At 40.7% G+C, this 21,963-nt stretch overlaps 2 protein-coding genes across 2 annotated transcripts; both read right to left on the reverse strand.

The window, feature by feature from the left end:
- Positions 1-11,577: 11,577 nt before the first annotated feature.
- LOC138876008 (uncharacterized) lies at positions 11,578-12,051 on the reverse strand. The gene has a single exon (XM_070154895.1). It carries the CDS (start codon positions 12,049-12,051, stop codon positions 11,578-11,580), a length of 474 nt encoding a protein of 157 aa, XP_070010996.1.
- An 809-nt stretch (positions 12,052-12,860) lies between these two features.
- Positions 12,861-14,405, reverse strand: LOC138876019 (uncharacterized). Its single transcript, XM_070154907.1, has 2 exons — positions 14,282-14,405; positions 12,861-14,218 (listed from the first exon to the last, which is right to left on the reverse strand). Exons 1-2 carry the CDS (start codon positions 14,403-14,405, stop codon positions 12,861-12,863), a joined length of 1,482 nt encoding a protein of 493 aa, XP_070011008.1.
- Positions 14,406-21,963: the final 7,558 nt, after the last annotated feature.

The following is a 21,963-nucleotide window of genomic DNA, read 5'->3' on the forward strand; positions in this document are numbered from 1 at the left end:
ATTGATTTGTTTTTTGAGCCTTTAATACCCTTTCTTTCTAGCCTATCCAAAAACCCACATTACGGTCCAAAGAAAGACCTTCTGATCAGTCTTCAAAAGATGCCAAGTCAGACAAATGAGAGTCTTGCCGGTGAACATAACACTCTGTTCCACAGCAGAAAGGACTCTAATCCCCAGCAGAAAGAGTCATACCGGCAACACTCCAAATCCCCAGCTGGAAAGTGATACAAATGAGAGAGTCTTATCGGTGAAAATCTTTACGGACACCGTAAGGCGATGAAAGCTGAGAGAAAAACCAAAATGAGAGAGACTTGATAGTGAAAACCTTTTGGGCACTACAAGTCGAATAAGATTGAGAATTACATGGGGAATCGCCAAGGGAAGATCTTGAAAGATGATTGACGGCGGAGGATAGGCCACATATGCATGTCATGACCATTAGAGTCGGTATCTGCGTTTGATAGGTTTTTATTTATAGTTTCTTTTGTTAAAGAGTCATCTTTTTCCTTTGTCTTTTATTCTGTTCCTTTTTATCTTTCTCCTTTCATAGAAAATTCCCCAGTAGAGTCTGTTTGGTCAGAACCAGTGGGAAATGACTTCAAAATAGGCCATCAGCTTTCCAATTATGCAAGATGAGATATGGCTAGTACATCCAAGTGGTATAGTCAGCAAGGAACGAGCACAAGGCCAGTGTCAAGAAAGATATCCCCAGCAAAAGGGAATTGACAAAAGGATTGACGAGTGTCAAGAGGGATATCCTTGCCAAAATCAGAGGTTATTAAAACCTCAAGGCCAAGGCCCGTGGACAAACAAGGAGAGCAATAAGCATGACTTGGAAAATTCATGCGAGACTAAAAGGTCGGAAAAATGCAAGTCTCCGAGCCATGCCACGAAAGAAGAGGGATATCCCTAGCAGAAAAGGATTATCCTCAGCAAATAATATCGTCCCTTGTGGAATGCAGAGCAAGGAAGGAGAAAGGGGAAAGCCATCCCAAGTAGGAGTATCACAACCAACCACCACGTTTTAAACTAATAAATTTTGTTTGATTTGAAACAGGTAAAGGAAAAATGGCATTGATGACGGAAATGCATGCCACAAGAAAGATTATCAAACTGGGGCAGGAAATTTTCCTTCCATTTAGAAAATTTTCTGGAAGTCAGGTACCCATTCGGGGAAGAATAAAGATAACACCAGTCTCAAGGGAAGTGGTCTTAGAACCAGTGTTGCCCCCAACATAATAAGTTTCAATAGAGAAAGTTGTTCCCCAGCGGACAGAACAAAGGGATGAAACTTGAGCTCAGAAAAAGCAAAAGGCCAGTATCATTCCCAACAGCCTTCCGAAGAGTGAAGCACTAGTTCTGAAGGAATCAGAATCCCCCAGCAGTGTTATCCTCGACAGCATTATCCCCAGCTGATAACATTTTATCCCCCAACAGGTAAGTAAATAATTCCCCAACAGTGATAACCCCAGCAGTTTCGAGGAGTCCAACACAAGTTTGGTGAAAATCGGTATCCTCAGCGATTCCTTTCGGGGAAAGGCAAAACAAGTCTTAAGGGAGGTAGTCTTCGAAGGAAGAAGCTAGCAAAAAAAAAAAGAGAAAAAAAGGGGAAGTAGTTTGCAGAGGAATGAAACATCCTACTTAAAAGGAAGTAGTTTTGGAAGGAGTAAGATAACATATTTACTCAGCAGAGTTATCCTCAGCAGTGTTATCCCCAGCAGGGTTACTCAGCAGTTCGCAGTGTTATCCCCAGCGGATCATCGAGATGTAGAAGCATCCTCGACAGAGTTTCGACCAAGTTTCAGGAAGGTCGGACAACCCAGAGTGGGTAAGGAAGAAAAGGAAAATTCATCCCCAGCAAAATAATCCCCAGCAAGTTTTGAGGTAAGACATTTTCAAGTTTATAGGATATTTTGGGTTCATCCGCCCTCAAAATAGGATTTTATTTTCAAAGTTGTTGAAGTCAGGAGCCCGCCTGGAGAACGGAGGCTGAATTATTTTAAAAGTTGTTGTCGAAGTCAGGAGCCCACCTGGAGAATGGAGGCTGACATTTTGAAGTTGAAGAAGTCAGGAGCCCGCCTGTAGAAAGAAGGTTGTTAAATTTTAAGTTGAAGAAGTCAGGAGCCCGCCTGAAGAGAGGAAAGACGTTTTATTTTTAAAGTTGTTTAAATCTCTTCAACCTAAAGAAAGTAATGGCGTTTTATTTTTCAAAGTAGTTGTTGAAGTCAGGAGCCCGCCTGAAGAGAGGAAAGCCATTTATTTTTCAAGGTTGTTGTTGAAATCAGGAGCCCGCCTGAAGAGAGGAAAGACGTTTTATTTTTCAAAGTTGTTGAAGTCAGGAGCCCGCCTGAAGAGAGGAAAGGCGTTTTATTTTTTAAAAAGTTGTTGAAATCTCGCCAGCCTAAAGAAAGGAATGGCATTTTATTTTCAGAGTTGTTTGTTGAAGTCAGGAGCCCGCCTGAAGAGAGGAAAGACGTTTTATTTTTAAAGTTGTTGTTGAAATCAAGAGCCCGCCTGAAGAGAGGAATGGCATCTTTTAAAGTTGTTGTTGAAATCAGGAGCCCGCCTGAAGAGAGGAATGACGTTTTATTTTTAAAAGTTGTTGAAATTTCGCTAGCCTAAAGAAAGGAATGGCATTTTTTTAAGTTGTTATTGAAGTCAGGAGCCCGCCTGAAGAGAGGAATGGCGTTTTATTTTTAAAAGTTGTTGAAATTTCGCCAGCCTAAAGAAAGGAATGGCAGTTTTATTTTTTAAAGTTATTATTGAAGTCAGGAGCCCGCCTGGAGAACGGAGGCTGAATTATTTTAAAGTTGTTGTTGAAATCAGGAGCCCGCCTGAAGAGAGAAAAGGCGTTTTATTTTTAAAAGTTGTTGAAATCTCGCCAACCTAAAGAAAGGAATGACATTTTATTTTCAGAGTTGTTTGTTGTAGTCAGGAGCCCCCCTGAAAAGAGGAATGGCGTTTTATTTTTAAAAGTTGTTGAAACTTCGCCAGCCTAAAGAAAGGAATGGCGTTTTATTTTCAGAGTTGTTTGTTAAAGTCAGGAGCCCGCCTGAAGAGAGGAAAGACGTTTTATTTTTAGAGTTGTTTGTTGAAATCAGGAGCCCGCCTGAAGAGAGGAAAGGCGTTTATTTTTCAAGGTTGTTGTTGAAATCAGGAGCCCGCCTGAAGAGAGGAAATGCGTTTTATTTTTCAAAGTTGTTGAAGTCAGGAGCCCGCCTGAAGAGAGGAATGACATCTTTTAGTTTGTTGTTGAAATCAAGAGCCCGCCTGAAGAGAGGAATGGCGTTTTATTTTTAAAAGTGTTTGAAATCTCGCCAACCTAAAGAAAGGAATGACATTTTATTTTAAAAGTTGTTTGTTTGAAATCAGGAGCCCACCTGAAGAGAGGAATGGCGTTTTATTTTTATTTTTAAAAGTTGTTGAAATTTCGCCAGCCTAAAGAAAGGTATGACATTTTATTTTTAAAGTTGTTGAAGTCAGGAGCCCGCCTGAAGAGAGGAATGACGTTTATTTTTAAAGTTGTTGTTGAAGTCAGGAGCCCTCCTGAAGAGAGGAAAGGCGTTTTAATTTTAAAAGTTGTTGAAATCTCGCCAACCTAAAGAAAAGAATGACATTGTATTTTTAAAGTTGTTGTTGAAGTCAGGAGCCCGCTTGAAGAGAGGAATGACGTTTATTTTAAAAGTTGTTTGTTTGAAGTCAGGAGCCCGCCTGAAGAGAGGAAAGACGTTTTATTTTTCAAAGTTGTTTGTTGAAGTCAGGCGCCCACCTGTATAACGAGAGGAATACTTTTTAGTCTTATACATCAGATTTTGAAATCAGTAACCCTACCGGAAGGCAGAAGGTTACAACAGGAATCCCCAGCAGGAAACAATAAAAATCCCCAGCACCGGAAAGCAGAAGGTTGCAACAAGAGGTCCCAGCACAAATTCAAGCGCCTGAGTCAAAAGGAAGAAAAGACGCTTCTTGAAAGAAGCGGCTTGTGAACATTAAATTATGCCCAGCATAACAAATCTGATGAAGAAAGTCGTATCCCTAGAGGAACCACCGAAAAGCTTAATGAAGGAAGCCATATCCCCAGCGGACCGAGCAAAATGATGAAAACTGGTATTCAGAAAAGCAAAGGGCCAGTGTCATCCCCAAAATCTCGGAAGAAAAGCACCGGAAGAAACGCAAGCCGACAAGAAAGCAAGGCAACAAGAACAAGTTGAAGATATATGAGATCTCATGATCCGTAGTCTAGCCTAGCTTCTTGTTTTCTTTTAAGCACGGTGTAAACAGTGGTAATAGCATGCAATAGCAGTAACCTTGCAGTCCCACGGTAGTCCCAACCACCAAAACTTCCCGAACTACATTAACCTGATTCCCCTTTAGCCAGGGATATGTAGGAAACCTTTGAAGCAAAGGTTCGGTTAAATCTTTTTCAAAAAATGCTTTACATGGAGTACTCATATGGGCAAAAATCGCTCACTTTATCTTTGCACGAAAACCCTTCGTGTCTTCGGGCAAAGAGGGGCAGCTGTAAGCACGTGATTTTTGCCCTATGAAAGAATTACTCCCAAAAAATTCAAAATAAAATGATTTTCCTTGGTGTGCAATTTTGAGAATTTTTGTGACATTTTTGGATAACTATTTGTATTTGTCTGTGCATGTTTATTTGTTAAATTAATAAAAAATACAAAATATGTCATATTTTGCATGTAGGATTTAATTCTACAATTGTTAGTAATTAAGTTGGTTTTACAAAAATTAAAAATTACAAAAATGTGCATCGTTTGCGTTTTTAGCATTTAATGTCCAATTGTACAATTTTATGCTTAATTATTACTTAATTGTGTGTTAATTGTTATTGGGTGTTAATTTGCGCTTTTATAAATTAATTTAGTTATATATAATAATTTAAGGATTTTAGAATTTAGTTTAGAAAAATAAAAGAAGAAAAGAGAGCAAAAATACAAAAAAATCGGAATTGGGCTATTCTTCTTATTCAAGCTACAAGCCCAAAAATACCCAACCTTCCCCATGACCCAGTCCATCTCCACACGGGTCGACCCGGTCCGCCCCAAACCCCAATACCTAACCCCTCTTCATTTTTCATTTTTTCCCAAAACAAAACAAAAACAAAAAAACAAAACCAAACCCTAAACTAAACTATCCGCCGCCCACCCTCTCTTCTTCTTTTCCAAAATCCCAAACACCCCATCCATGGCTGCCTTTACTTCGTCTTCTTCAAACACACACACACACACGCACCAGCAGCTCCATAGTTGCCCAGCCCCATCGTCTCCTCCAACACCCCATCGACCACCCTCACCATGAACAATTCCTCCAAACTCCAAAACACACATCCATGGCTGCCATGGCTAAGCTCCATCGCCATTGCTGCTCCTGCTACATCCAGTCGTCGACGACGAACATCTCGTCGACCTTCTCCTAAATGACCCTTCTGCTTTTGCTTCTGCTCCGTCTCCAAACGATCACCATCTTGCTAACCAAAACAGTCCCCGACGTTCGTCGTCGTCACGTCCAAACGACAACCAGTCCAAGAACCACCATCTTTTGCTTCGTCTTCAACAGACCAACTGACCACATTCTCGTCGAAACCACGACCACGTCGCACATCCCTGCCATGAACGACCCTTCTGCTTTATCTTCTCCATAGCTGCTGCGTTTTCACTGTCCGCCATGGATGCTGTTGCTGTTGCATCGTCCAGATTCATTGATGCTGTCGCTGTTGCTTCTCTTCTTTCTACCATGGCTGCGTCAAGCTCGTCGAGCATTTGCTCCGCGTCCATCCCCCTCGTCGCCAGCTGCTACTGCTTCACCTCCTTCAGTTGCTTCTTAGGATCGTCTTCGTCGTCGTTTGTTCGAGTTTTGGTTGGGATCGTCAAAACAGTCCATACATAGTTCGAGTTCGTCGTTGGTCAGTCGTTGTTCGTCGTTTCGATCCGGTTAGTGGATTTTGAGTTTCACTTTTATTCGTATTTTGTTTTTGATATTCTCGAATATAAAATCGGTAAATGTTTGATTTTTGTTTTGTTTCGTGTTCATCGTTTTGTTAATTTTTCAGTTTGTTCATGTGAAATTGTTAGTTTAATGTTTGTTAGATTCAAATTGAAGTTTGATTAATTATTTCTTCAGTTCGTTCCCTATGTTTTATGTATTTTTCAGAAATTGTTAATGTTGTTAGATTCAAGTTTAAATTCATAATTGTTTCTTCTTCGGTTTTGTTTTTTTATTTGTCTAAAAGAATTTAGTTGTAATAAGGAAATATGTTGGTTTAATCATTTGAATCCGTCATGTTTGTTGTTTAATATGGATTTAATGCATGTTCATTCTTTGTTTGAAGTTCGTTTTTAATCCAGTAATTTAATGTGAGTTTGTTTTGGTTTTTGATTTGTTGATTTAGTTTGAATCATGTATTTTGTTGTTAATATTGTTGTCTCTTTTGCTCATTCATTTTTTGTCTAAGTTAACCAGGATTGGTTCCCAATATGGTTAATTTATTCACATTAATTTGATGTTTTTCAATTTGTGTTCATGTGATTTGTTGTTGAATTTGTTTAGAAATTGGTCATATTTGCTATATTTTGGTTGAGATTGATTAGGTGAATTGGTTATAGCTGATGGGGTAGTTTGGTAAATTGCAGTACGTTCAGGGGTAAAATAGTAATTGCAATAAGGTCGGAGGGGTAGTTTGGTAATTGAACATTTTGAATAATTCTTTATGTTAAGCATGTGGGACAAGATGTAATGGGGTGGGATTGATAATAATTGTTTAATATAATGGGGGACAAGACATAATGTAGTGAGGGGGGAATATTGTAATTGTTTATGTTAGGCATGAGGGACAAGATGTAATGGGTTGGGGTTGATATATTTATTTAATGTAGCGGGGGACAAAGGATGTAGGCATGGGGGACAAGGGTTTAAAATAAAGAAAACATTAATTAGTGGGGACAAAACATGCCATTGGGGGAATATTTCGGGTTGGGGATTCAAGACAAGAGTCTTGTTATATATAGAGTCATTTGACACATTTTAGGGGGGACTGGAACTAGAAGGACTTTTACACTTGGGGGACTTTTTTACACTTGAAAGGGAAGACTTAGATAAGAGTCAAGACTTGAGAGGAGAGAAGAGATTTGAACTTGAAAGAATTTTGAGAAATCAGAATTTGAGAGTAAAAGAGAGAGACAATTTAAACTTTCACTTGAATAATTTCCGTTTGCCTTTCCTCGAGTGTTATTCAAAATCAGTAAACTACTGCATTTTGTATCCGTCTCTCTTCTGCTTTTACTGCGATTGCACTTTGGTATTGCTGATTTTTCAATCTGTTATTGGGTTATTCTACTGGTCGTTACTGGTTTTGCGGTGTAGCTGAATCTGCTGTTGCTGTGTTATTACTGCTGCTGACTCCTCCTTCTTTTCTTCTTGTACTGCCATTTCCAGGTACACATTTGTACACTCTCGGCTTGAAGCGAAATGAAATATTAATCCGGCTTTGTTCCTTTTGAATTCCGCCTATTTAGATTTGTGTTTGAATAGAATTTTCCCTTCTTTGTATAAAAATGTAGTTGACTGATTAATGAGTAATGGGGTTGCATATGTATAACTTCTTCATCTAATAATGTTAGTTTAAATTAATCAAATACTAGTTAATTTGTTTTGATATTATGGTGTGTCAATCTCATGTTCTAGTATTATTGAATAATAGAATATAGAATGAAAGCAGTTTTTCTTTGTACAAACTCGATCGCAATTTTCCATTCGCATTAGCCGCAAACTAATAACTAATAAGTTACGTTTTTCAGCATGTAATTAATTGACAGATTTTCTTTTATTTTAGAGACAAACTTAATAGAAGAAATATAGTCACTGTAGGTTTATCCTTTAAAATAAAAATGAGACGAGCCTCGCCAAATAAATCACACATCGCTGGGGCCCTCAATAAATACATAACCATTGACTAGACTTTGGATTTGGCCGTTTAGTGAATTTTCCACGGTCTTTTTCTAAAACAACAATACGTAGTTTCTTTAGGACGCATCTTAATTAATCTTACCTCCTTAAATACGGGTGTGCATTTATGTGACCCAAATCCCAATCTCAACGGAGTCGAAATGTGTCTCTAATCACGGGTACATTGATTGTGACGTGGTTCGAGATGCGTGTCCATGACGTTGCAAATTCCTTTTAAAAAATAAGAATGAGATGAGCCTCGCCGAATAAAAATACAAAATTGCGGGGCCCTCAGTAAATATTTGCTTTAAAATTGCTTAGACTTCGGGATGGATCGTTTAGCAAAATTCCATGGCCCTACCCAAAGTAAATGATACGCTAGTCACTTTAGGCGCGCCTTTAATAATTTAATTTTCTTAAACTCTGGTGCACATTTATGTGACCCAAATCCAAATCCCAACGGAGTCAAAGTGTGTCGGCGACCACGGGTACATTGATTGTGACACAGTTCGAGATACATTTTCAAAACGTTGCAATTCCCAGTAAAAAATAATAATAATAATTATGAAAGCGATAAAAAGTTAAAATTTGCACATAAGTTCATATTTGTATAAAATCAGATAATCAAGCCGAATATGACAGTTGAGCGACCGTGCTAGAACCACGGAACTCGGGAATGCCTAACACCTTCTCCCGGGTTAACAGAATTCCTTATCCGGATTTCTGGTGCGCAGACTGTTAAATAGAGTCATTCTTTTCCTCGATTCGGGATTAAAATTGGTGACTTGGTACACCCTAAATCTCCCAAGTGGCGACTCTGAAATAAACAAACAAATCCTGTTTCGATTGTCCTTTAATTGGAAAAAACTCCTACGCCCCTAGTGGGGCGGAAAAAGAGGTGTGACAACCATAACAACTGATAAAAAATAGGACTGTTAAATCGAGTCATTCTTTTCCTCGATTCGGGATTAAAATTGGTGACTTGGGACACCCTAAATCTCCCAAGTGGCGACTCTGAAATAAACAAACAAATCCTGTTTCGATTGTCCTTTAATTGGAAAAAACTCCTACGCCCCTAGTGGGGCGGAAAAAGAGGTGTGACAACCATAACAACTGATAAAAAACTCCGTCCACGCGAACAAGTGCGAGGCTCACCAAGAATTCTCAACCTGTGCACTCTAATTAACGAAATCCTCGCTTGCGTCAACTGTTGTCTCTGTAAAAAAAAATAGCGGGGAATGAGTCACTAGCTCAGTGAGTAATAACACTATTTGGGGACAAGTCAGAAAATATGCTAGTATCTCAAATAGAAAATAACATAAAAATGCCCTTTCAGAAACAATAAATAATTTTCAGTCTCATCACGTTTTTCTTGTAACATAATATAATTAACAATTCAGTAATAAGCTCGGTAACCACTGTATAATATCAGTATTCACATTTTGGGAGGTTTCAATTAACGGATCATGTAATCGGTATAACTGTGGACTTCTTCGCAAGAAGTCAAATATAACGGTAGTCCCTACTCGAGGGAAATCGGTAACGGTATGCTAGTTCTACCTTCCCATTAGCGAGGGCAACGAAAATATTTAAAACGGTATTCATCTCAGATAACTATTTCGGTATCATATCGAGTAAAAGACTTGTCCAACATGCAACTCAAAATAATCGGTAACATATTCATATTAAAAATCACGTGTAAATCATGCAAGTTATGAAAACACAAATTGCGGTAAAATTACTACTCACATTACTCGTGCCGAAATACCTACTACTTCACCTCAAGCAACTCGTACAAATTCCTCCAATCAATCTATAATTACATAATATCGATCTCATGTTAATTTTCTTATTTAGGCTAATTCATAGCTATTTTAGAATACCCAACCCTCGAGGTTTCATGTTTGACTCTTAATTTGCCCAGAATAAATTCTTATTGGTATTTAATTTCTTATACCTTGTGAAACCCTTCAAATATATGAACTGAGATAAAAAGAATTACCAGAAGAAAAGAACCCAGATGAGAAATTCGAGTATTACCCGTAAAGACCAATACGTAATTAAGATTTCTCAAGATTTGGTTCCAGCTTTTTTTTTCTTCTTCTCCTTCTTTTGAAACCCCTATTCTGCGTTTTTCTGAAGCAGACCTTATTCGTTTTCTGAAGCAGACCTTATTTCCCCCTTTCTCTCTTTCGTTTGCTCTTTATTTGTTGTAAACCCCTATTTCTTTTTCCTTTTTTTGGATTTGTTTTGTTTTGCCTTTTTATAGTTATTTTCTTATAATTGTTGTTGTTGTTATTATTATTATTATTATTATTATTATTATTATTATTATTATTATTATTATTATTATTACACCCTTATTTAAAGATATAGGGTATTACATCCTCCCCACCTTATGAAATTCGGTCCCCGAATTTAACTCAAGTACGTACCTATAGACTGAAACAAATGGGGGTACTTGACTCGCGTAGTGTCTTCTATTTCCCAAGTAGCTTCTTCAACTTTATTATTTCTCCGTAAGACTTTCACGAACACAATTTCTTTTGACTGTAGTTTTCTTATTTGTCTATCAACAATAGTCATTGGCTCCTCCTCGTAAGATAACTTCTCATCGATTGGTATAGTCGGTGCTTCAATCACCTGAGATGAGTCTGATATACATTTTCTTAGCATTGAGACGTGAAACACTGGATGAATAAAGGACAACTCAGGAGGAAGTGCCAAACGATAAGCCACCGCTCCCACTCGGTCTAATATCTCATATGGTCCTATAAACCTGGGGCTCAACTTGCCTCTTTTCCCAAACCGCATCACTCCTTTCATAGGGGAGACTCGTAGGAACACTTTGTCCCCAATTGTGAACACTAAATCTCTTCTTCTCTTATCAGCATAAGACTTTTGTCTACTTTGAGCTGCAAGCAATCTTTGTCTGATCAACTGGACCTTGTCCATAGCTTCTTGTACTAGGTTGGGTCCCAATAAGTTAGTCTCACCAGCTTCAAACCATCCGATAGAAGAACGACATCTTCTACCATACAATGCTTCGTACGGTTCCATTTGAATACTGGACTGGAAGCTATTGCTGTAAGCAAATTCAGCTGACGGTAGATAAGTGTCCCAACTACCTCCAAACTCAAGAATGCAAACTCTCAACATATCCTCCAAGATCTGAATAGTACGTTCAGACTGTCCGTCTGTCTGTGGATGAAATGCAGTACTAAGATCTACTCGTGTACTCAATGCTTCTTAAAAAGATTTTCAAAAGCGTGAAGTGAACTGTGATCCTCTATAAGAGATGATGGATATTAGAACCCCGTGAAGTCGGACAATTTCGTTCATAAATATCTGTGCATACCTGACTCCACCATATGTAGTCTTCACCGGCAAAACGTGTGCTGATTTCGTCAGTCGGTCTACAATCACCCATACCGAGTCATAACCTCTAAGGGTTCGTGGTAGCCCGGTGAAAAAATCCATAGTAATTCTTTTTCATTTCCACTCTGGAATCTCAATTTGTTGTAGTAGTCCTGCGGGTCGTTGATGCTCAGCCTTGATCTACTGACAAGTCAAACAACTAGAAACAAAGTTAGCAACATCTTTCTTCATACCTTCCTACCAATAAAATTGCTTCAGGTCATTATACATTTTTGTGGATCCAGGATGTATAGTGTATTTAGTGTTGTGAGCTTCTTTAAGAATAGCGTGTCTCAACCCATCTACGTCTGCTACATATAACCTGTCACCCATTCGAAGAACATCATCACTTTCAACAATTATATCCTTGCTTTTACCAGCTAAGGCCTCATCTCTGTATTTGCATAATCGTTCATCCTCATATTGGGTGGCCTTAATGCGCTCAACTAATGAAGACTTAGCCTGAGCACAAGCCAACAATGCCTCTGAATTTCCGACACTAAATCTGATACTTGTATCTTCTAGTCTCCGAATATCTTTGGCCAAAAGTCTCTTTGCAGGGGCAATATGTGACAAACTCCCCATAGATTTTCTACTCAATGCATCAGCAACCACATTGGCTTTTCCAGGATGATACAAAATAGAACAATCATAGTCCTTGAGTAGTTCCATCCAACAACGCTACCGAAGATTTAGATCTCTCTGCTGAAAGATATACTTCAGACTTTTATGATCAGTATAAATCTCACAAATGCGGCCGTATAGATAATGTCTCCAAATTTTTAGAGCAAATACCACTGCAACCATCTCCAAATCATGTGTAGGATAGTTTTGCTCGTGCTTTTTCAATTGTCTCGAAGCATAAGCAATAACACGACCATCTTGCATGAGAACACATCCTAATCCCACCCTCGAGGTGTCATGGAATAGTGTAAATCCTTCATAACCTGATGGTAAGGCTAATATTGGTGTAGTTGTCAAACATGTTTTGAGTTTTTGAAAGCTCTGCTCGCATTCCTCCTTCCACTGAAACTTTGCATTTTTCTGTGTTAGCTTGGTCAGCGGCGCTGCTATTCTGGACAAATCTTGCACAAAACGCCTGTAATAACCTGCTAAGCCTAAAAAGTTGCGAATCTCTGTAGGAGAAGTAGGTCTGGTCCATTTCTGCACAACTTTAGTCTTCTTAGGATCTACCATAATTCTGTTTTGGAAATAACATGCCCCAGAAATGGTATCGAGTCTAGCCAAAATTCACAATTCGAGAACTTAGCATAAAGTCGATGTTCTCGCAAAGTCTGCAACACAGTCCTGAGATGATCCTCGTGTTCTCCTTGGCTACGAGAATATATCAGGATATCATCAATGAATACTATTACAAATCTATCCAAAAATGGCTTGAACACCCTATTCATTAAATCCATGAATGTCGCTGGAGCATTAGTTAGTCCGAAAGGCATCACTAGAAACTCATAGTGCCCGTATCAAGTTCTGAAAGCAGTCTTAGAAATATCTTCATCTTTGATTCTAAGTTGATGATAACCAGAACGGAGGTCAATCTTTAAAAAGTGGGCAGCTCCTTGTAACTGATCAAACATATCATCTATATGAGGCAAGGGATATTTATTACGTATTGTTATCTTGTTCAACTGCCTGTAGTCAATACACATTCTCAGGGATCCGTCTTTCTTCTTTACGAACTGTACTGGTACACCGCATGGTGAAACACTAGGTCTAATAAAACTCTTATCTAACAAATCCTGTAGTTGTTGTTTTAGCTCCCTCAACTCTGCTGGTGCCATTCGATATGGGGGTATTGATATAGGCTGAATTTCAGGTAGCAAATCAATACCAAAGTCTATTTCTCGTACTGGAGGCAATCCTGGTAAATCTTCAAGAAATACATCAGAAAATTCTTTCACTACTGGTATATTTTCTATACTAACTGTTTCCTTTCTTGTGTCATTTACAATAGCTAAAAGACCCAAGCAACCTTTCTTCAGAAGTCGTTGAGCTTTCATAAAAGATACAATTTTGCAAGTCTCTAGAACCTGACTCCCTCTTAGAATAAAACTGGGTTCATTTGGTATCTCAAACCTTACTATCTTTGCATGACAACTGACTATAGCATAACAAGAATATAACCAATCCATTCCCATCAGCATGTCAAAGTCAATCATATCAAGTACAATAAGGTCATCTAGAGTATCTCTACCCTCAACCCGAATCTGACAAGCACAATACACGTATTCAGCTAATAGAGACTCTCCAACAGGAATAGCAACTAGAAAAGGATCATTCAATAGCTCGGGCTGTCTACTAAATCTCAAAGCAAAGTACGAGGACACATAAGAGTGAGTAGATCCCGGATCAATCAACGCAAGTGCATCAACTGAACAGACAGAAAGAATACATGTAACCATTGCATTCGATGCCTGAGCATCCTGTGTAGTAAATGCAAAAACTCTCGCCTGACCTCTACCAGCATTCCCTTGTCCTTGATTCACGGTAGCACGGTCTGCAGCACCTCGACCTTTGTTTCCTGTATCTGTAGCACCTGAAGTATTACGAGTAGTCTGAGTTGATGAAGTTGACTGAATAGAAGCCTGGTTGAAATTTCTCGGAGGCTGAGGGCAATCCCTCAAGTGATGTCCCAACTGGCCACACCGAAAGCACTCTCCAGTTAGAACACGACATTGCCCCAAATGTGATCTACCACTAGTTTGGCAGACTGGAGTAGTGGCATATATCTGCCTAGAATTACGATGTCCAGAAGATGATGGTCCTCTATTACCTTGTCTGTAATGTGGTCTGTATGTGGACTGTGAAGATATGTGTGTCCCTGTTTAAGAACCCTGTTATTGTTGTTGTCTCTGATTTCCTGCTCTTCTATTTTCACTAAAACCGCCATTGAAAGCCCCTTCTCTCTTGGTCTTCTTACGTAATTCACTAGCTTCACGCTCTTCACGTCCCTTATTTTCAATCTTTCTAGCAAGGTCGACTACATCAGAGTAGGATAAAGTCTTCATCTGTGGGGCTACTGTAGTGTATAAATGACCAACTAATCCATCAATAAACCTCTAAATTCGAGCTTCTTCGGTAGGCACTAAGTGAGGAGTATATATAGCCAGCTTATAGAACTTAGTGTTATATGTTGACACATCCATATCTGGAGTTTGAACCAATCTCTCAAAGTCCCTAGTATATTTTTGCATCAGACTGTCTGGAAGAAAATGATTCTTGAACAACTTAGTGAACTCGTCCCATGTCAGTGGTAGTGCTCCTGTTGACCTTCCTAGCAATACCGTTTCATACCATGTGTTGGCCATATCCTCTAGTTTTTATGCTACAAGCTCTACGGCTCCCTCACTAGAACATCCAAGAGCACGTAATGCCTTAAGTGTCCCATCCAAGAAACCTTGAGGATCTGCTGAATTATCAGAACCTGTGAATTTTGGTGATTTCAATTTCAGTAACTCGTGTAGGGATACTTCCTTATTCCCGAAAGGCTGAGTCTGTGTAGGTACTTGTGTCTGTAAAGTAGCCTGAGGAGCTGAACTTCCGCCCTGAGTAGGAACTATTGCCTTTAACACATTCAATAACCTTGCCACTGCATCTGCATGTAAGGCAACAGTAGGTACAACGGTTGGCACTGGTGGTGGAGCGTTCTGAACTCCCTTCCCTTGCCCTTGATCTAGCATAACAGCTTGGGTTTGACTTATGTTCCCAACTTGGGGTTGAGGAGCAGTCTGTCTTCTAGTTTGATGAACCCCAACTTGACCGCCACCCCGGGTAGCACCACGTCCAGCAGATGAGGGTGTGCGTGTCCTAGCCATCTGCGAAAGAAATATCCCAAAGTCAATCTCAAGTTATCTAAAAGTACGAGCAAAGAATGAAAGAAAGGAAAACATTCCTAGATGTTCAGTAGCCTCAAGATCATAAGTATGGGCACCTACATACCCATAAACAAGACTCTACTAAACATTGCTCCATGTCTCGGGACTTAAAGCCTAAGCTCTGATACCAACTTTGTCACGACCCAATTCAGGATCGTGACCGGCGCTTAGGAGCAAGTGCTCCCAAGTAAGCCTCATCGGTATTTTACAAAAAATCGGACAGAGTTTCCCTTGTTTTTGGACTATCCCAAAATTTTTCCCTATCTCAATCAGCAACCAAACATCCTAATAGCAATTCAAACAATCAACAACTTATCAATTAACCAAAATAGTTTTCACCATTACTAATCAACCCACTAGCAACCAGAAATACTAATTTATCTTCGACTTTGATAATAAAGAACGATACTCGACATAAGACTAATACCAAAATAATACTCATGACACTAAAAAATGACTATGGAGCGACTCTAAGAATTCAAAGAAAAGACCATAACAATTGATAAAAATCTCCGCCCACGCGAACAAGTGCGAGGCTCACCAAGAATTCTCAACCTATGCACTCTAATTAACGAAATCCTCGCATGCGTCAACTGTTGTCTCTATAATTTTGGGGTCATAGACTCTCTTTCTCAAGAAGAGTTAAAACCCACTAAGCTAGAATCAATGTTTGCAACCACTAATCCTTAATTAAAGCATAAATTAAACCAAATAACAAACACTCAATATCAATCTATCATTAGATGGCAACACCCATCAATTACCCATACTAGGGTTGAGACATAACCCTAGCTAATGGGTTTAGCTAGACATAATTGAAGAAGAAACATAAGAAATAAACATATTAATTACTAAGATAAAACTACAAGAATCTATGGAGAAATTGATGCTAAAATGCCAAAATAGGCTAAATCTTCGGTTCTCACGAGCACAGCTCTACTGATAATACAAAAACTTAACCTAAAAATGGTAAAATGTTCTATTTATAGTGGGCTAGAAAAACTGGACAAAATTTCCCCTGCGGGGTCAGTGCGGGCCGCACAAATATGACCACGACCGCACTGGCTCTTTGACTCCAATTTCTATCTCTCTGAACTTGTCTAGTGCGGGCCGCGTAAAAGTGTAGCGCGGCCACGAGAAGCTCTGACGCGGACCACGTGGAGATGACCGCGGCTTCGTGGTTTGCATTTGACAAATTCTCCAACTCTCTGAACCTTGTGATATGGACCGCGTAGGTGAGTAGCGCGGCCGCGTCAGCTGAACACGGGCCGCATGGATCCAACCGCGGCCGCGTGGTGAAAGTTCTGATTATGCATCTCTCTGAATCTCCTAGTGTGGCCGCATGCACTTTTGTGCGGTCCGCACTAGGCTCTTATTCCATCACTTCACTTGGCCTTTGATACTTGAGCAGGTTTCACTCCGTTTTGAGTCGATATTTGACATTTCATCACATTGTTGCTCAAACCTGCAATCAAGCACAGCCTGTGAGCATTTTGGGACTATTTTGTAGCAAATTATACTCAAAGCATAGGCAAGTAGGGGCATAAAACAAGTTAAAATCCTACTTATCAACTCCCCCAAACTTAAACCTTTGCTTGTCCTCAAACAAACAAAATAAGACTCACCCCTTAAAGGACAAATCCAAGTAGTTCCAGTTATCCTAAAGTAACCTCAACAAGCATCAATTGGGACTAACAATTGCCCTCAATACGAATGCATCATTAACACATTTAAACTTTGAAACTATGGATCAAGTGTGACACAAGAGCATCAAAGAGTTGACCCACTTATTCATCTTGGTCTTTCTTTTTGTCTTTTTATTTTCTTTCTTTTTCATTGCCTTCCTTTTCTTTTGCTTTTGTACCTTTTACCACATTGTTTCCATTCTTGTCTTCCCCCCCCCCCAAACTAAGGGAAGAATTGGGTGCCAAGAGAGGATATCATTAAGAATGGGTATAGGCTTGTAGCATTGGTTCTTGAAAGAAGAAGGTTTAAGGCTCAAAAGGGTTAACTAGGGATCATCTCATTGGTAGGCTATGGAATTGTTTAACTTAAAATTCGGATCAAGGAGAGCTTATAATCACTTCTCAAGTCAAAATTCACCTAGGATTTTGCCTCAACAAACATTCAGGGCAAGTTCTAGACCATCGGCTCGGGACTTGGACTCACAATTCGAATTCTCACCACACACACTCAAGGATTGCTAAAAACATCGAGTCGAGGGCCCATAACGACCTTAGTTATGATTCAAGCGCACAATGGTACAAAACGACCACATGATGATTGTTTGGTCAACACAAAAGTCTCAAAGTCACGACTTTCACCATCCTAAACACAACATTATGTCTTTGATCATGGGATCAAAGGCAAATGTGCTAGGCCCAAGTGAAGCTTTGTCTGAGGTACCCTTAACTACTAAATATCAAAATCAAAAGAAAAATCAAAAACAGACTCAAACCCCTAAGAAGGTTGTCACGCCATCTATAATTAAGAAGAGCCACCCGGTTCGCACAATATTCCACCCTTGGAAAGGACCGCGGCATTAAGAAAACCAAGGGCTTATTGAAAATGCCAAAAACAAAACAAAAGGCTATGAGCCTATCTACGAAGCTAAAAATGAATTTTTTTTGCGAAAATAGAAAAATAGAATGAATATGTACAATAGGGGAGTAGATAATACAACGAGGGATGAATATATACATAATGTAACTTTATATACAAACCAAGATATAATAAAAAAAAAATACGAGAAAAGTAGCTAAAATGTAAAGTTATGTACAGACCAATTAGAAAATCAAATCAAAAGAACATAAAAGGAGTATCTAATATGTACAGTCATCCAAATAGATAGTAGGGCGCACCCCCATGAATAAAAGCTGGCATTGTCCCCAATGCCAACTACCAAATAAGCATAAAAGATCAAAATAAAGGATATAGAAGGGCTCTCTAGGCCTGGTCCGTATGCATGGGATCCTCAGTGGTCCCCTGGTCCTCTGTATGGACGGGAACCTCAGACTGGTTCCCGACCTCCTGCTGCTCAGCTGTTGGGATTGGGGCCTGATCATGGACTGCCTGAATGTTGGGTGCATCACTAGAGGGAATCTCCTAAGTCTCTGCAAGCTCAATCACTACACCCTCTGTACTGGGGAGCTTCCTCTTCTTTCTTGGAGGCCTGGGTGCCTGCTCATGCTGTGGCTCTGGTGTTGCTGCTGGAGGAGCTGAATCCTCAAATAACAAGTCTAAAGGCAGCTGATCTGCCAATAGCTTGTCCACGTATGCTCTAAGCACCTTCACCAATTCCTTAGACGCCCTTGACTTTCTCATCTTTTTGTGCTTCTTGGCAAGCTCCTTCAGAGCCTTGCCATGCTACCGCCTTAGTCAAAGTGGTATGAGTCTCCATAATCTTCTCCTGGTTAGCCAGGAGCTTCTTCAAAGTATCCTCAATAGACTGAGGAATCTGAACAGTGGCTGGTGCAGAATGGGCCTCAACTGAAGTAGCCAATGTGGACAACTTGGATGTCGCAGCTGATATCTAGTTGTTTAGACTGGCAAGGGTCTTGGTCAACTGATGGGTCGTGAAAGGATTGGTCCAGGAAAAAGGTACTCCTGGACCCGCTGAAGTACTAGGACCCGCAGAAGAGGAGGGCACATCATCAACAACAGTGGCAGCTGGAATGGAAGGAAGCTCAGTAGTGGGCTCAACAGCAGACTCTACCACAACTGGCTCCTCAGACTGGCCAATCGGGGCAGAGGTGGATGCCTTGTGCTTTTTGTCCTTAGAATTGTCCGGTCCCTGAATGTTGAACCATGAAAATGGGGACACCGGTCAAACTTTCACATCGTAGGACTTTTTCTTTACCTCCGCATACCGGAAATACATCGTGAGAGTGTTGGTATATGGATAGTTCCGGTCGATGTCAACTCCCATCGAAGTGATCGCCTTGTACATCATATTCCCCACATTGATAGGGAAGCCCGACATGATAGAGGCAATCAGCACAGCATGGGGGAGTGGGATAGTTTGGTCATGGGAAGTGGGGTCAAGCCTGTTGCACACAAATTTAAGCCACCCTCTAGCTTCGAAGTTCAAATTCTTCCTCAAAATCTTCACCCCCGCCTGTATCCAATCCGGAATAGTACCCGGATGAGCCAAATACTTAGCCAACCATGGGCGAACCTCCTCTTTCATCTCCAACTTCTCATTGTATTGGGCCTCGTCTTCATCTTCAAAACCCAAATAGTCATTGAACGCCTTTCCAGAAAACACTATATTTTTGTCACGTACTTTGGTCGCAATTGAGCCCTTTTTGGTGTGGGCTACATTGCAATAAAATTCCTTGACCATATGCTCGTTGGCATCTATCAAATCATCTCTAAAATGCTCCCACCCTACTCTGGTATGAAATTGCTTGTGTACATTGGGTAGTATGGGCAATAGGTCTCGTGTGATTATGCTCCTCTATGGAATCAGTTTTCTTTTTTGCCACAATTTTCTGAATTTTTGGAAGGCCACTTGGCTAACAAAGCAGTCTTCCCAAACCTCAACTTTTCTTGTTCGTTCAATACCACCAATCTCGGGCACCCCACTGTCCGGAACCTCATCATCACTATTAGTCCCCCCTGCTGCACTCTCCCCCGATACTGAAGCTTTGGGGGGGTGGAGTATTTGTCGTTACCCGCTGTTGATCCATCAGACGACTCAGGCCGTACATTCTGTGGAGCTTGAATTGTAGATGGGGCTGGGACTGAGGGGGCTTGCCCCGAATCAGCTGAGAGGTCCTGAGAAGGTAGGTACTCACTCCCCGACTGATCATCATCACTCACGACCTGTTTTCTTGTTTTTAGTTTTGGTCGGGGAGTGACTTTGGTTTGTTTCACTTTTCCTCCCCGGGAGGAGTCAACTCGTCCGGGTTGTTTTGCACCTCGTCCTCTTTGTTTTACCATTTTCTGCAAACAGATATGTCTAACTTTGTTAGTATAAGCACATGCAGTGTATCAGTTGATGAAAATAAGTGCAGAAGATCAGCAGGAAAAATTGTAGAACACATTGCAGAACAGGCCCCGCGGACCGCACCATCAGGGGTGCGGCCGCATTGACTGCAGCGTGGGCCGCGTGAAAGCGACTGTGGGCCGCACTGATCAAACACCAAAAATCCAGCCTCTATGAATCTCCCAACGTGGACCGCGTAAAAAGGGGTGCGGCCGCGTTGGGCCAGCGCGGACCGCATAATTAGGGATGTGGCCACACTGGAAGCAACTTGCATTACAGAACAAAGGCCACCGCGGACCACACCATTAGTAGTGCGGCCGCGTCAGGGCCATGCGGACCGCGTGAAAATGGCCACGGGCCGCGCTGAAGCTATCGTAGGGACTGAGTTAGGGTTTGACAAAGTGGTCCATTTTTGTTCAAGTTTTTGCATCCTAGTTGTCCCTACTCGATTACCCAACATGAAATTCGCACTCAGCATTCAAAACCAACAGATAAACTAACCTAGTCATAAAATCTAAGAAAAAACTGAAGAGTAAAGAAGCTAAAACTATTGGGAAGCAAAAAAAAACTAATTAATGATACTTATAAGAAATGTTACCAGGAATATGAAGAATCAACACACTCGATGCAACCACACAAGAAGGTCTCAGAGATGAACAGTAGAAATATAGGGCTCAAGTGTTCAAATTGCGAAAAGTGTAAAATGATGCCTAAGGTCCCTATTTATAGAAAGCTGTGGGGCCCCGTACTTACCCACCAGCGCGGCCACGTAAAACGGACCACGGACCGCGCTGGGTTTAACCTTGCACCTTTGCAGAAAGAAGCCCACGCGGGCCGCACAAAAGGGACACGGCCGCGTGAGACCACTGCGGACCGCAGTAACATGACCGCGGCCGCGTGGTAAACTTTAGAGACCAGACATATGCAACTCATGCCAGTGCAGACCGCATAAAGCTCACCGCTGCCGCACTAGCAACTTCAGAGACTGTGCACTTTTTTACACTTTGTTTTGCACTGCTTCAAAACAATCCCTGCAACATCTCACAAACAATTAGCTCAAAAATCCTAATCTACAAAAAAATCAAAGAGAAAGAAAAATACATGGGTTGCCTCCCAAGAAGCGCCTGATTTAACATCGCGGCATGATGCATGTTACCATTATATCACCTCAAATCAAGAACCGCCACCACGTGGCTGTCATCAAACTTCCCCAAATAATGCTTGACACGATGCTCATTGACTCGAAAAACTTCACCATTTTTGTTCTTGAGATTAATAGCATCAAATGGGGTTACACCAACAATTTCAAATAGTCCACTCCACTTAGACTTGAGCTTTCCTGAGAATAACCTCAATCGGGAGTTGAAAAGAAGAACCATGTCACCAACCTTGAATTCCTTTCCCCGGGCATATTTGTCGTGATGATACTTCATCTTGTCCTTATACAAGGACGAGCTGGAGTAGGCATGAAATCTAAACTCGTCAAGCTCATTGAGTTGCTCAACCCGGAGATTTGTCGTAACATCCCATTCTAAGTTCAACTTCCTCAAGGCCCACATAGCCTTGTGCTCCAATTGCACTGGAAGATGACAAGCCTTCCCAAACACCAACCGGTACGGCGACATACCAATTAGGGTCTTGTAGGCCGTCCGATAGGCCCAAAGAGCATCATCCAATTTTCTCGACCAATCAGTCCTATTA

This window comes from Nicotiana sylvestris, chromosome 1 (assembly GCF_000393655.2).
Source record: "Nicotiana sylvestris chromosome 1, ASM39365v2, whole genome shotgun sequence".
In the NCBI taxonomy this organism is placed as follows: domain Eukaryota; kingdom Viridiplantae; phylum Streptophyta; class Magnoliopsida; order Solanales; family Solanaceae; genus Nicotiana; species Nicotiana sylvestris.